This window comes from Cariama cristata, unplaced genomic scaffold, assembly GCF_000690535.1.
Source record: "Cariama cristata isolate BGI_N322 unplaced genomic scaffold, ASM69053v1 scaffold10738, whole genome shotgun sequence".
NCBI lineage: Eukaryota > Metazoa > Chordata > Aves > Cariamiformes > Cariamidae > Cariama > Cariama cristata.
In genome coordinates this window covers 1-16652 of record NW_009630647.1, presented here as the reverse complement: position 1 = coordinate 16652, position 16652 = coordinate 1, and the positions used below count along the sequence as shown (strand labels likewise).

General features: G+C 41.0%; 1 protein-coding gene across 1 annotated transcript; it reads left to right on the top strand.

The window, feature by feature from the left end:
• Nucleotides 1-1413: 1413 nt before the first annotated feature.
• Nucleotides 1414-14751, top strand: LYN (LYN proto-oncogene, Src family tyrosine kinase; the record flags this gene model as incomplete). The annotated part of the gene is made up of 9 exons (XM_009705630.1): nt 1414-1545; nt 2807-2855; nt 2941-3046; nt 3633-3731; nt 3838-3941; nt 5460-5609; nt 6903-7055; nt 13614-13796; nt 14675-14751. Coding segments are annotated over exons 1-9 (1053 nt in total), but the record flags the coding sequence as incomplete, so codon positions are not given.
• Between the last annotated feature and the right edge of the window lie 1901 nt (nt 14752-16652).

Sequence of the window (16652 nt, the reverse complement as noted above, 5' to 3'; positions counted from 1 at the left end):
GGGAGTGCTTGTGGCCTTGGTTTATTGTTATAGTCAGTTAGGATTACGATTATTATCAGTATTACAAAAGTACAAATCTTAATGTGAACCCAGACCAATCTGGCTAATTTTCCTACCTACAGGGGTAGGGTGTGCAAGGCACCATCCCATTGAACCAGTTGTGTCTGCACATGGACACCTCTCCTACTTTAACTGTTTCCTAGGAAGACCTTTGCTATCCTAGAGATGAAGGCAAAAGTGAGATGTAGTAGAGGGTGTCACAACCTGCTTTAGCTTCTCCAGCTGTGTTTTAGTTGGTGCTGGTTTACTTGAGCCCGTATATGCACTCAGCTCTTATTTTAGTTTTCACATTGTTCTTCAAAGAACTGGCTTTAAAGATTAATTAGGGCAGGGGGGGAGTGAGAGTGTGTGCCTGCGAGGGAAAATGTGACTGTGAACCTAGCATTAGAGCACTGACCTGAAAGGAGGGAGAGAGGAAGGAAGGAGAGGTTTGAAAAACATTCGTAGTGGATTCTTTGAAGAGTAAGTATAATTACTGTCCTCCAAGGGAGGAATATAGAGATAATGTTGTATATATGCTTGCTGAAGTACTGTGCAATTACATCATGGGATTAGCAGTCAGCTTCCAGTCGTGTAGATGCTAACAGCTGTATCTCATCCGATTTAGCATGGATGCACATCCTGAGAGAAGGATTATCCTTCTAAATTGTACTGAAGAAGAAATACTTGCGTGGTGATTTGCCATCACTGATACACACATTGGCTATTTTAGACTGCTGTAACAGGCCTATTTGGACAAGGAGATTCGTTACTGAAGGTCACGGTAGCAGCGGATCTGCCTCGGAGCTGGGACTGCACAGGTCATCAGCCTCACGTCAGCTGGGGATTTGAACCAAGCGGAGCTCCCTACTAGACTGGCGTATGGGAAATGAAGTGGGGAGATCCGGGCAGTGCTAACTCCAGCTGCAGTTCTCATCATTTGGACTGGAATTTTTTCCTACATCTTCAGAAGCAGCCTTTTCTCTAAAACGTACAGAAATGAGTTGTCACTACAGTAATTACATTTTTCCTAAATCAATTCTGAAGCTCACAGAAGTATCAGAAAGATGTAAGGGGTTGGGAGGGGGGGCAGACTGGGGAGAAAAGATGATAAATCTGAAAATGCTGAAATAGTAAATAACTGTTTTGAAATATTTACTTCATCTGTAGGTTGAGACAAGAAGGCATTTCTTTCCTTTGCAGCAGAAAAGAGCTGTCAGCCTGCACTCCTAACCTTCAGTTGCTCTCCCCATGAACTATTGTGTGTGAAAAGGAAGCACGTTTTTGCTGCATAGCCCAGATGATTGCATGGGAAACGGCTTGGTTTATGGCATAATGTTTTTGTTTAATACCTTTTTTATTCCAACAGGAAATATGGGATGTATAAAATCAAAAAGGAAAGAGAATCTGCATGGAGATGGGCTAGATTTGAAGAATCAACCAGTACGTAAAACTGAACGAACTATTTATGTGAGGGATCCAACGTCCAATAAACAGCAAAGGCCAGTAAGTAGATAGTCTCAGGGGAGAATTCCAGTAGCAAGATCAAAGCATGACTGCCATAACTTAAATTTCAATCCAAAGCACATGCATGAAGAAATTCAGATGATCATTAGTCCACAATTGGGCTTTCAGTGTTGTGCAGTTCACCTGCAAGAAATGAGTACTTAAAGAAATAAAAAATAAAAATTGGCAGTTTGTTACTTAATTACTTTATGTTCGTCTTAGTTTTCTGCGTGAAAATAGTAATCCTTGGCAAGGCTTGATCTAGATATAGCTATGTCTGTAAAAGAATGCTAGGTGACGTTAGAGAACCTGAAGTAGCTTAGAACTGATTTTAAAAGCATCAGTGCTGGGGGTTTAATGGGATCCAGGTGTTGATTATTCTGTTTTAAAAGGCTGAAGGAATCCTGGGTGATTCTTCACCAGCTGTAGTCAACTTTCCTTTTGCTCGCTGAAGGCCAGGACCGAACCGTGCAGGAGGTGCGGGGTGAGGATGGGAGGGGAGCGAAGCGGAGCGTGTGGGAGGAACAGGCTGGTGGTGGCTGGAAAGGCAGGGTGCTGGGAAGGGGAATCCCGTCAGGTACCAAGTGGGTTTGCTATTTTGCAGATTGACTGGTACCTTTTTTCTCCCCTACCCTTTCTACCATGCTGAGGAAACCGTATTTCCTGGGGCCATGCTCTCTGCGGGTGTGAAGGAGACCCTTCTCTCCCCTCTCACCAGCCGACACAGTGGACTCAGCATGCTCTCAGTCAATGTACATGCATCCCAAGCTACTACTATTTTTTTCTTAATTACTCTTTTTTTTTTTTTCCTTGCACAATCTTAGCAACATAACCGTACTTGTAGTTCTTTAGCATGACAGCTACATGTTAATAACTGTCCTGTTAAAGTCCCCTGCCTAAAGCCTCTTCAGCAGAAGTTGCAAAGCTGTGAACTTTCTCCCCACAGCTTGTGTCACACCTTCCCGAAGTCTGAGCTGCTCAGTTCAAAATCTAGTGGGGACTTACTACGTTTTTATGTTGTAATTTGGTTTTGAAGAATGGTGGGAAAAGAGTGGAGCATTTCCTTTTAATTTAAGACATGTAAGATGATACCAAAGCAACTGAATAATACAGAATCATAATGTAAGATTGTCACAAAGACCTAAAACTGCTTAATTAAAGACATAAGATGATACCAAAGCAACTGAATAATACGGAATCATAATGTAAGATTGTCACAAAGATCTAAAACTGCTTAATTAAAGACATTTTTTTATCGTAGGCAAATCCAGAGGCACAGCTCTTACCAGGACAGAGGTTTGTCAGTGAAGGTACGTTCTCATAGGAATCTTACTGCTGTGTGCTGTGCCCACGTCAACCTGTGAAATAATGCGAACATGCCTTCTACTTTTGTAGAAACAGAGGAGCATGGAACCATCGTGATAGCTTTGTATCCCTATGATGGCATTCATGAAGATGACTTGTCCTTCAAAAAAGGAGAAAAATTGAAAGTTATTGAGGAGTAAGTATGGCAGTACTGATTGTATCACAGAACCACAAAATGGTTTGGTTGGAAGGGGACCTTAAGGACCATCCAGTTCCAACCCCCCTGCCATGGGCAGGGACACCTTCCACCAGACCAGGTTGCTCAAGTTGGCTTTGTGGGCTGCCAGCGCACATTGCTGGGTTGTGTTGAGCTTCTCGTCAACCAGCACCCCCAAGTCCTTCTCCTCAGGACTGCTCTCCATCCATTCCCTGCCCAGCCTGTATTTGTGCTTGGGATTGCCCCTACCCATTGTAGTTTTTCTTTAGGCTCATCTAATTCCCTTTATAATGTGTTGACATCCTACTCACGAGAGTATGAATGGTAAGAGAGCCCCCTTACATGTGAAAATACAAGTGCATGTGGAGCTGTTGGTTGGACTTGGCAGCTGCCCTGGGTAACAGTGACCAAACACTGGAGCCGATGGCTTCTCAGGGGGCTTCAGTTCAGAGGAAAGATGCTGCTTCTCTCTCCAGTGTGGGCAAAGCTCTCAGCACAGTAGAACCCAAATAACACTTGATCATTTTTCTCTCCTGTGAATACTACTGTTGTTTCTGTTTTTCAGGCTGGGAGAATGGTGGAGAGCAAAATCTCTCACGACAAGGAAGGAAGGCTTCATTCCCAGCAACTACGTAGCAAAAGTAAACACCCTGGAAACAGAAGAGTAAGTTCTCCCAGGCTCTAAATACTGGCAAACTTCTTTATCCTGGTGCTGTATCCTTTGTGGGTGGGGGATAGAAAAGGTTCTAACTCTTTGAAATATTTTTCAGATGGTTCTTCAAAGATATAACCCGAAAAGATGCTGAAAGACAACTTCTGGCTCCTGGAAACGGTCCTGGAGCTTTCCTTATCAGAGAAAGTGAAACATTAAAAGGTAGGTGTTGGGGTGGGTTATTTTGGAATTGATAGTAGAGTTCAAAACATACAGCCTATCTTCACAAAAACTGGCATGGGGTGGCACTGGGTGTGGAGTAGTCCCAGTGTGTCCTATTGTGTGAATTTTCTGTAGTTCTGTAGGAGTGAGAAGGATGAGAAAATCATCAGGAAAAGAGAGAAGAGAGTTACAGGTTAACACCTGAAGGTGAGATAGGGAAAAAAAAGCATGCATGTGATTACACTGACAAGAAGCAGGAATGAATGAAGTGAGAGATCTTTTCTCTTCTTAACATTTGTGATTCCTTTACTGAAGCATACTTTTCACTGTAAATAGTAGATGCTGCATTTTATAGTATACCATTATTGGGTTTGGATCCATTGCCACAAGTTTTAAAATGTAGTTAGTGCATGAGGGTTTACACTTCTGCATTGTAATGTGATTTTTTTTCAAAAAGCTTTTTGGTAAAGGTTTGTGCTGTAGACAGAGCTCTTTGTACTGAAAAGCTTCATGAAGTCTCCAGGCTCTTTGGCCGGGATTTTGAGAAGAGCATAGGAGGTTCTGCCCCAGCATCTGGACCCTGACAGCAGCCTGGCTGGATGCTCCAGCTGGATATGGGCACTGCCTGCTCCAGAGGAAGATGCATGAAGCCCTTCATTGGGCCATATGTCTGACCTCTCCGCAGGGTAGCTTCTCTGGCCCCAACGCTGCACACTCTTGGTTAGGTAGCTCTCTGTAATGGGCCCATATTGCTGTTTCTGTGCTCTCAGATGAAGACTCCTAAATGAAGTTCTCAAGCGAAGACTCCTAAATTCAACACAGGCTGCTGAGAGTAAGGCAAAGCACCCCCAGAATATTTCTTTCTATCCCCTTCTGTCACTGGATCTGTGTGGGGGGAGAGAGAAGGAGATGAGGTGGTTTCTTATCCTTTGCAAACGGACAACAAGAATTGTATGAGTGGAAGAAACGAAGAGCTCTGTAGTTAAGGGCAGATGCTCTGCTGCCCCATCTTAAATCCCAGCTGAGGTTTGGCTCCCTAGGACTGACAGATCTGCTCTCCCTCCTGTATGCCTCAAGCCATCTCCAACCCATCCTTTTGCTAGTTGACCCACAACATCCTCAAGGGCGTGTTCCTTTTCCGAAACGCTGATCTCCGAATTTCAGCTTCTGCCGGAGGAGTGTGACAACCCTGGCCTTGCTTTCCCAGCCAGTTCTGCTCCAGCTGGGGGGATTTTCTGCAGAGAAGTGGACGTTGGACATGGAGCTGCCTGGGTGATGGAGCTCCTGAGTTGGTTGAATAAGATTGAAAAAGAAAGTGTGAGTGTAAGCATTTTGGTGACCAGTTCAGGACAGGCTATTGGCTAACTTCCTCCTGCTGATTGCAAAAGGCTTTTTGAGGAAATACGGGAATAAAAACAAAAACAGGCAAAAAAGTCAGTTTTGTTAGGCTCAACTGTATATGCGTGGGCACTATAGACTTTTGCTATCTGTTAACGATCATTCTTTCTTTATCCATAGGCAGCTATTCTCTCTCCATAAGAGACTATGATCCACAGCATGGCGATGTTATTAAGCACTACAAAATTAGGAGTCTAGACAATGGAGGATTTTACATCTCTCCAAGAATAACTTTTCCGAACATCAATGATATGATCAAACATTATCAAAGTAAGTCAAATCAGTTAGTGAATTACTTCATAGAATACAGCCACTATTTCCTGTGAAGGAATATAAATGCTTTCTTGTTTTCTTTCAAACACTTTCATCTTTTTTTTTTTTTGCCTAAATAACTCAGACATGCATGTTATCAAAGATAAAGTAAAACTGGTTGGAACCAAGTAATGTTGTTATCATAATCAGACCTAATGCTGCTTGCTCTGTGGCATACCATTATGAAATAAAGAACAGCTTTATAAAACACCTCTTCAAAGTTATGACGATGTGAAGCTATAGTAAGAATTGCCTGCACTGTAAATAAATTAATTCTGTATTTGAGAGTAAATTTGTATTCACAGTTAGCAGAAATACATATAGACTTGTGAAGGTCATCTTGTATCTGGTGTTGAGCATGGAATTGTTTTTATTTTTTCCTATAAAATTATTTATTTAATTTTCTATTGTTAGTGGCGTTTTGAAGGAAGTAAAATTCCATTTACTTCAAGAAAGAAAATTGCACCCACATAGTATGTATACACTTTTTATTAAAAAAAAAAAAAAGGAGGTGGGGAAGGGACAAGTTTCTAGCTGTCTTTTAGCTACAAAAGTGACTTTTCATTCTGCCTAACCTCCTGGTGGATAGCTCCAAAATACAGTGGTTTTTTTTAGTCTTGTAACTCCAAAGACGGAGAAGACAAAAAATGTAGGACAGAAAATCACATAGTCATTTTTCAAAGCCACGCTGAGGACTTGGCCATGAGATTTCTCTGAGTTGTCAGACATGTGGGGTAATACTTTAGCACAGCTGGAAAACCTGAGAATTTTTCAACATTTGATTAAAGTTATAGCTGGTGAGTGTCTGGAGGAGAAAATAGTGGTGACCTACTTATGCTTGCATGCACATGTGTCTGAAACCATGCTGCAAGAAAATTTAATGACAAATTCAGAATCCGGGTCCCAAGCCTGACTCCAGTGTGTATCTTCATGCACATACTGTCAGTAATCGGATCTTATATTGTATTTATTGGGTACAAATTGTACTAAAACCCCTTAATAATCTGATGGTAACCAGATGCATGTGACATTTCTTTATTAAATTTGTCTCTGAATACCAAATTTCAGTTCAGAGGTGTTTAAAGTTATGTGAAAGCACCAGGAAGGTTATGTTTTCATCAAAGCATCTGAGTATTTTGAACATTATTTTGAGCAGGTTAGTGCACACTTGCAATTAAATAATGTTTGTCTCAAGTCATGAGGCACAGAAGTGTAACGGATTTTGTATTTTGTTTTTCCTTTGAAAACCAGAGCAATCAGATGGCTTATGCAGAAAGTTGGAAAAAGCTTGTATTAGTCCGAAGCCTCAAAAACCATGGGATAAAGATGCATGGGAAATTCCAAGGGAATCGATTAAATTAGTGAAGAAACTTGGAGCTGGTCAGTTCGGAGAAGTCTGGATGGGTAAGTTTATTCCTTTGAAATGAGAATTTAAATCTGCTGAAAGAAGTGCCATTTCAGGGTCATTCCGAAAAACAGTGGACGTGACTTTGGTCCAATATGCTTGTAAACCAGCAAAATCAGGCCCAGAATATACTTTTTTGTGAGGAGTGAGGGTTTGTGAGGGGGAAGATACCTGGCAGAGATGTGGAACAAACCCTTTGGTGTCTTTTAAAGGGGAAAAAAAATAGTAAGCACTGTAATTTAGAAGGTCAAAGACAATAGGAGGTTTTTTGGTTGTATTTTGTGGAGGAAGTAGAAGGTTATAGTAAGATGTGACTCCCAATTCTCAAAAATTGATGGGCCTCTCTGAACTTGGTTTCAGATCAGAAAGTGGTAAAGAACATGAAATAAAAAGAAATCATGTCTTTTAGTGAATTATGTATAGAGTTTTCCTTGTCTCTTGGTAAAGACGACGCTGCAATGTAATGCATGGCGCTGCCATACTGGGTGAAAAAAGGGGACATTTAATCTAAGATTATTGTCTGCCAGCTTGCTGCTCAGAAAGTAGGTGACTGACTTAGTAAGAAGGTTAGAGACTGATCACCTCCTACCTAGAATTATCATGCAAGTCCCCAATAATGAAAGTGTCATAAGACTTACAAGTTGTAAATGTTAATATATACCTGGCCAAAAATGATAGTGTTAATTATTATAACCATAATTAGCTTTGGCTTATAAACAATATTTTCTCAGCCTCAGTGACTTCCTGTGGCAAGGGGCTATGACCAGTGTCTAATAACGTCCTGCAAAAATGATTTAATCCTCTTGCATTTGAAATGCTGCCTACTCAGGCTTCTGAGTATTTTTTGGGTTCCGTATTGCATGTTCTGTGTACTATTCATTACTTACACACTTGTTACCATCTTATTTGAGGTAAACTACACCTTCTTCCCAAAGTCTTCACTAGGATGTTTTTTTCAGGCCAAATCATTCTCTTAGCCCTCCCCTGAATCTCCTTTTTGGACGTTAGATTCAAATAGTAATAAAATTGTTACAGTTCTAATAATAATAATCAGATTATTATTGTTGTTATTATTATATTGCTAAGCAAGGCTCTATAGGCAGGGCATTTCTAGCCAACTGTAAAAGTGTATCCCAAAGCTTACTAGAAGACTCAAAGCTACGAAGGGTGCGACACTCTGACGGGAACGTCATTGCTGTCAAGAGACACTATCGTTTCGAAAAGTAAAGCACAGAGTGATGCTGTTGGAGTGGCAAATCCCATACACAACTGCAGTGTCAATCAGAAAGCTCTAATTCAGTCATAGGTGCGATCTTTTCATATAAAGCATGTAAAAAAAATGCAAGCAACACATCTCTATAGTCAATAATATAATATAATCAACGTAGCCAAATTCAGCCTCTTATCTGCCTTCATGAGAAAAAGCTGAAGAAAGCCTCGAGCTGTAGTACACATGAGTGACAATTTACATATGAGTTAAGACAAGCGTCAGCCATTGTGCAGGTTTTTTTCTGTCTAATAAACCAGGGCAAGAAATGTTTAACTGACACTGCAACGCTGTGGAAGACGTTGTGGCAGAAGGCAGTCACCTGCTTGAAAATGTAGATCATTTTGGGAAGTGACTACTTCTGCGCACACACACACACAAAGGCATGAAACTTGAAAAGGGTGTTTCTGGTTCAAGATGTTTCCTCTTGTTTGTGTCATTATTTTAACATCTAAACTGGGCCTAACCCATGCGTCTGAATTGCTGCACTGTGAGAAAAATTAATGTACTGTGAAAGTGATGGCTGTGTTTCCTCTTCTCTGCTTCCTTTCTGAAGCAAGAGAAGCTGATTTGCATCGCACAGGTCCTCTCGATTCAGGAGCGTGGTTAATCTCAGAACCAAGGAAGTTTAAGCTGGAGAAGACTTATTAGGTCAGCTGTGGGGTGCAGGGTATCAACAAACACTGTGTGCTGTAATGATCAACTTGGGGCATCAGGAGATACGTGGAGGTATGGAGAGAAAACCTAGTTGTTACGCTCTCCTGGTTACAGAGACAGTTGTTTTGCTCTCTCGTCATATAGAACAATATTGGTTTTCAGCGATAGTGCGAATTAGAGAGAAATATTGTTCCATGGTTTCATTACTAAATAAGTTTCTTGTTGATAAAGGGTACCTAGAATTGTGGTTTCAGAGGGAACAGTGTTCCATTCAGAGGAACTGGGCTCCCCAGTAAAGAGAGATATGGAGCTACTGGAGAGAGTCCAGTGAAGGGCCATGAAGATGATGAGGGTACTGGAGCATCTCTTGTACGAGGAAAGGCGGAGGGAGCTGGGACTGTTCAGCCTGGAGAAGAGAAGGCTCAGGGGGAATCTCATTAATGTATGTGAATACCTGGAAGGAGGGTGCAAAGAGGACGGAGCCAGGCTCTTTTCAGTGGTGCCCAGCACCAGGACCAGAGGCAATGGGCACAAACTGGGACACAGGAGGTTCCCTCTGAACATTAGGGAACACTTTTTGACTGTGAGGGTGACCGAGCACTGGCACGGGTTGCTCAGGGAGGTTGTGGAGTCTCCATCCTTGGAGATACTCAAAACCCACCTGGACATGGTCCTGGGGAACCGGCTCTGGGTGATGGCTCTGCTTGAGCAGGGGGGTCAGACCAGATGTCCTACAGAGATCCCTGCCAACCTCAGCCCTTCTGTGATTCTGTGATATATGGGAAGATCGGAGAGAATACTGTTACTGCAATGTGAAGATATGCCAGCATATCTTTTATAGTCTTTTCTTTTTAGTTTGTCCATAACTACTCTTTGGGCTTCCAAATTGACATCTTCCCCTTGCACCTTTTGGAGGGAGTTAGTTTATGTTATGGGAGAACTAAGAAAAAAAAAAAACAACAGACCCCTATATCCCCCAAGCGCTCGGCTGTGTGACCTGCACAGAAAATCTTTGTCACTTAGGAAGCAGGCAGGTGAATCTCCTCCAACTCTGAAGAGTATCTCTTACACAGAGAAAGCTTGCTAATAAGGACCATCAGTTTCCCAGTTTTGACTATCACTGCAAGTGCATTTAATTTCTTTCTTCATTACAGCTATGTGTAATTCTATTCATTTTATAAAGATTTTCTGGTTTTAGGCTACCAAGTCAGTGTTTATGTGTGTGTTTGGGGCATCAGCTGTCCTGACATGATAGATGGAAAGGGGACCGCAGAGTTGTGTTGACATTTTGTGTACCACCCCATGGCAGGGGTTGGCAAGCTGCAGCCTGTGCTTTCTGCCGTCACCTTTCATGGGCTGTAGGGAGACGAACTCAAGATGGAGCTACTCCGGCATTCATTCCTCTGGTCCTCGGCTGAGCAACGGCTGTAGTTGGTGAAGGAGGAGTGATGTGCGGACATGCAATAGGATACTGAGGAACAGCAGCTCCTCTGCCTCTTCACCCAAAACCTCCCGCAATGGTAACAGCCCAAGACATCGCCTGGCTTCTAAGTGTCATGTCTCTGCAGCTCAGACAGGTTGTTCCCAGTATAACCTTGCAGGGAATTACAGTGAAAGTAGAAGGCGGCGGCTGCATCTTGTAGGCTTGTTTGCAAAAAGTTGTTCATCTTTGGCCCTGGAGATCTGGTTGGAAATGGTAGGCTCAACCTCATTATTGTCTGTTATAAATTCATATTACAGCTTGGCCTGATTAAGCCCATGCAAGAATCTGGGGGCAACCTGACTCTCCAACATACTACTCAGTCAAAACAATCGTCATCAACTCCAAAATAAATACCTGAAACACTAACAATTTTTGGACGATCCCATTCTAACGCATAGAGAAGAACATGGCGCTCTGTGTAAGACATCATCACATTTAATTTTTAACAGAAGTCTAAACTGCAGAGAGCCTTGCTTCATGCCATGGTATGAAAGGGTTTTTGAGCATGGAGTTCAGCGCATCTGGGCAGATGCTTTAGTGATGTGCTGAACCTGGGTCTATGTTTTATGCATTTTTGTTCCTAGTGTGCACTGATATGATGTGAACCGTAATGCTCTGTGGTATTAATAATCCATGAGGAGATTTCTCAAGCAGGGCTAAGAGAAAAGTTAACAAGGCAAATGGAGCCATTATGGTGTATTTTATTAATGAGGCACATCTTGCTTGCATCTCAAGTGTAAAAGATTCTCTCATTCAGTAACCTCCGAATTAGAATAGAAGTAATACACACTTTGGAGGTGTATTTTCCTATGCAACTGTTAGAAAAATCAGAGTAAGTCATACCACAGGAACACTGTTGTTAAAATAAAAGACATCTAAATTGAACCAAGAAAACTTGCCAGTACATCTCATCAGTATCAGAAACAGATTTTTACAGTACAGACACGAGCTGAAGGTTAGTTGCAAAGAATCTGAGTTTTATTTCTGATGTTCTAGATGTAAGCAAGAATTTCATTGCTTACCTATCTTTTTGAATTCACGTTTAGGTAGCAAACTGATCGTATGTTCATTCATATCATATGGCGTCACCAGTATCCTTCTGTGATGCAGATCAAACCTTAAGTTTGCTGTCGCTGAAGCACTTTGAGGTCATCGGTCTCCCTCTGTGTGCATAAAGGCTGCAGTTTCTTACCTGTACAGTAAAAATGTTCCTGCAAAGCAGATGATCATTGTGGAAACTACACCGAGGTTCTCAGGGGAATGATAAGTGACCTGGCAGGAGGACTAGGACAAGCACTCTGTTAAGCTGGGGTGGTACAGATGCATGCTAAAAAGACGCTGCCTGCTCCAGGTCTGATGTGGTCCTCAGCCCAAATCAAGCTAACGCTGGTTTTGGTGATAACAGGTGGGCAAGAGAGGTGACACATTCCAGTTTTGTCAAACTGTCAAGGGTCCATTTTTCACAGATGCCATTGTGTGTGCTCATTGAGTTCATGGCCACCTTTCCTCAACGGTTTGGTGTCCCATCCCTCCCAACACCTGATGAAATAAACGAACGTGAGAGATCAGGATCAATTATCTCTAGTGCTCTCATCAGCTAATTTGCTTTGTGTGTATCCCTGCAGTGTTGTAATAAAGTAACCTTTCTGTAAGTAGAACCCTGGGTTGATGGAGCTCTTTAGCGAGTGTAAAATCCTGTTGCGTAGTTAGTGTGAAGTGTGTCGGTCACAACTGCTTCACAGAATGCTATGTTCAGTAGAGTGTTCACCAAATTGGGAGCGCAGTTAGTGCTCTGCTTTAGGGTATGGGATGGAGTCGTAGAAACGATACAAAGAAGCTTCTTAAGCAGAAAGAAATATATTTAATGTCTGTTTTTCTGACAGATATAAATTCTGTACCTGCGCTTTAACAGCAGATTTGACCTGTAGTTGTCATTTCTTCTTAGTAGGTCATTTAGAGGCGTATCTTTGTTATGCGTTCACGTGACCATGTTTGGAAAAATCGATTTAATAATCATGCAGGTGAATGTTTTGTGATATAGTGGCTTTTCTCAGCTGATGATCCTTCTTTAAAAAAAGGTGGTAGAAGATGCAGTGGTTAAAGCAATCCCTTGAGATCTGGAAATTTGTTCCTTGCTTTGCTGCTGATTTCTTACGTTAGGAAGGTAAATAGTATAAGGAAATGGTGGACTCCAATTCAATATCTCCACTGCAGCGATACTGTTTGGATTGTTGCTGAATAAGGAAATGAGGCTATTTCATTGAGTCATGACAGTTTTAACTCTTCCAAGAAATATTTTTGCAATGTTGAAATGGGTATGGAGGGAGTCAGAAGTTGCATTTATATCCTTCTCTCTTTCTCTCGCTTTCATTTTTCTTTCATTTCTTTTATTTTTCAAATTAAATGACTTCACAAGATAAACTTAAGGATCAGTACTTGCTACTGTATTTTTTTTAAATGCTACTTTAACATTTATTTAATGTTTGGAAAACATTAAATCAGAAAATAATTCACTGCTTTTCTCTTTACTGATAGTTGCTTTTTATGTAATTAGAATGTTACATTAGAAGGTTTGATAAACAGGAGAATGAAATAGCCACAGTCTCTTCCACTCTTGGCATGGGCTACGTGATAAGAAGTTATCATGTCTTAAATCTTGCACTGAGTACTGCGGGATTGCAGTCCTGGCAGCATATCTTTGGTGGTCACGAGAGCACTCATTTGATTGCACTTTCCCGTAACGCTGAAACTGGCATGCATAAAATAGCTGTAATCACAGACTCTTGCAAGTAATCCATGGGCTCTATTAGATTCTGAGACAATTAAGTGGATGTTCATTCAAATACCTCTTGACTGAATATTTTATGGGCTACTTGTAAGTGAAAACTTGGTATGAAGTAAGACAATTTCCTTGTCTTTTTTTTTTTTCCAGGTAACTGATTTCTAAAAATAGGGAATGGTTTCTTTTTCACTGCTATGTTGTATCGGTTGCAAAATAAAAAGGAATTCTAGCATAAATATTTGCGCTACATCTGGCACTTGCTCTCAGACTCTTAGCTATTACTGGAATCCAACCTCAACTGCTTTACAAATCCCTACAGGTCGGGGCCCCGTGCGGCACAGAGCACTGATCGTATTCCCTCCTTTTAGGTTACTATCACAATAGTACGAAAGTGGCTGTGAAGACTCTGAAGCCTGGAACGATGTCTGTGCAAGCCTTCCTGGAGGAAGCCAACCTCATGAAAACACTTCAGCATGATAAGCTCGTTAGGCTTTATGCTGTAGTGACCAAAGAAGAGCCTATTTACATTATAACAGAATTCATGGCAAAAGGTGAGAACAACATCAGATCTGCAAGCAATGTTTTAGTAAGCTCTTCCACTTCTAAATTAGTCCCCTTTCTTTAAAAATGAAGAAATAAAAAAATAAAACTTGGGATTTTAGCATTCTTTTGAACGCTCCAATATCCTCCTAGAGGGGGGCCGAGGCTTTAATTTTATTATTCTGCTGCATTTCTGAAATAAGCTATTTTTACAGTTTTCTTAAACACAGCATTTTTAATTGTTTCAGATGCAGAGTGTAACCCCCAAAATAACTCTGGTTGCTTTGGGCTCCCTACCTAACTTTTGTGTCTGGTGTCATAGCAAGGCAATTAAAACAAACCTTAGAAATTGCCTTATGTGGCCCTTGAATTGATAAAGACATGTGTAAGAAGGTGAGTGAGGAGTGGTCCTGTGAGGATGGCTGCACTGCTAGTAAAGGACAACATTTATTAGAGCATTACTACACAAAACAAGTGAGGTTTCCTTCTCAGATTGTCTTGGGTGGAAGTTTGTCTTGTTTTGTTCTGTTTTCAAGCAATTCTGCTGATAACTTCATAAACAAGTGTTGAGCCACTTATTCTTTCTGACTTGGAAAGGATTGATATATGTGGTTCTCCTAGACAGCTTTCCTGATAGTCTGTAGACTGGGGTACGTACCAAACTCAACATCACTGATCCAAGGTATGGTCCAACGGGAGTTTTCTACACCCAGGAAAAGGGCAAAACTTGGATGTTACTGTTGTTAAATCATGTAAAGAGACTGCCTTACTGTAGTCAACTTGAAAAGACTTCACTGCAAAAATTTTGTGATCCAGAAAATTGAGGACCTGGCGTGACCTTTATTTTGGTAATAAGCTGCACTGACTTAATCTTTCTCTGTTGTACCAGGAAGTTTGCTGGATTTTCTGAAGAGTGATGAAGGAAGTAAACTGTTGCTTCCAAAGCTAATTGACTTCTCTGCTCAGGTAAATTTTAAGAAATATGCTCAAAATTAACGGGGTTTATTTCTCTCAGTCTGAAATTCATGCTGGGCAACTTTATCCTAAGTTTTTTTGCATTAAAAAAGAATTTAATTTTTAAATAAGTTTTGGTCTGAGTAAATAAGGTTACTTGAAAGGAGGGAATAGACAAAGAGGTTTGAAAGGGAATATGTGACGTTAGGTTTAACTCTTAGATACTGGTGGTGACCTGCTTAGATGGCAGCAGTAGGAGCTGCTTTCCTTTGTGGAAAGGCTGCTTTCAACTCAAGTGGGCGTGAGTTGAAAGTGTTAAGTACAAGTTTGTGAATTTGTGCTTAGGAGATTCCTTTGATGTTAATAAATGTGTCATTTTTACTTCTTAAGTTAGGTCAGTTGGTCAAACTTCTCTTAACCTCAAGGGACTATTGTTGGTTTCAAATTCTAGTGTAAATTACTGTGAAATAAATGAAATCTAATCAAATGATGTTTCAGGTACTAGTATCTGATTTCAGAACCGAGATGATTGTCTCAAAATATACAGGTTATACCATGTCATAAATTACATCTGTAGAGAGAGACCCCAGAGTCATTTGTGTGTCAAAGCCTGGACCCAAGGTGCCTGGAGCCCAGTGTTTTGCCTCGGACAGTTGCCAGCATTAGATGTCCAGGGAGGCATGTAAGAAAATACAGTAAGAATTGTCCTTTCGCAAGTTGTAGTTCATGTTACTAATAGGTAATGAAGACATTTTTGGTAGGTTATTGTTTCACCAACCTTTTGGGCGTTTTATTATGCATTAGAGTTTACAGACTGTTCTACCCTATTACACTAAGTTGTCATGAGGAAAGATGAGAAAACTTTAAAAAGACATAATAAAACATTAGGGATCTAAACCAAAAATTCACTATAAGAATATTATATAACTGTTTTATATAACTATTGCTACATAAATAAATATAAAATTAGATGTTAGAGAACGTTTCTTTATCGAGAGGGTGGTCAGACACTGGAAGAGGCTTCCTAGAGAGGTAGTCGATGCCCGAAGGCTGTCAGTGTTTAAGAGGCATTTGGACAATGCGCTTAATCGCATGCTTTAACTTTTTGTTAAAGCAGCCTGAAGTGGTCAAGCAGTTGGACTTAGATGGTCATTGGAGGTCCTTTCCAACTGGAACTAGTCTATTCTATGGTATATTGTATATATTATATATCACATGTTGTGACATAGATGTTCAGTATATCAAATAGAGATTTTTATTTAACATAGATTCAATGCAGAAGGTGTTTTTGCTATAATTGTTGGTTCAGTGCAGCTGTAGGCTTTCCAAGTTTTCTGAACTCTTTGGGTAACTTGTCCTTGAGAATTTAGTGGGGCAGAAGCTTAGTAGATGTGGAAAACCTGCTGGATCCCAGGTCATGGTCTGGGGCCATGAATAACAGTGAGCAGAAGAAAAAAATGTAACTTTGAAAACAGTGTGTAAAATTCAAGGGAGAGACCATCTGTGGGCAGTGACGTGAAAGGAGACCCAGAATGTGAAGAGGAAAGCACATGTGGTTTTGTAGCAGACCTTTTTATTGGAGTTAGGGATGTTCTGTTCATTTTAACCAGATATTGTGTTTTCAGAAATTTAAGGCTTTAAAAGCTTAATGAACTAGAGAGCAACTCTGTGTACAACTTGGGTAAATCACTTCCAAGATGATAAGGGTCAGCGATTGTCATTTACAAAGCTTTGAAGGTCGAGACACTTGAAATGGACATCGCTTGTCACCCTGATTTGATGGCAACCTTTGAGAGCCAGGTCCTGCTTTGAAGGTCGAGACACTTGAAATGGACATTGCTTGTCACCCTGATCTGATGGCAACCTCTGAGAGCCAGGTCCTGTGCTTGGCCTCAGAGGCCAGGCCCTGATAT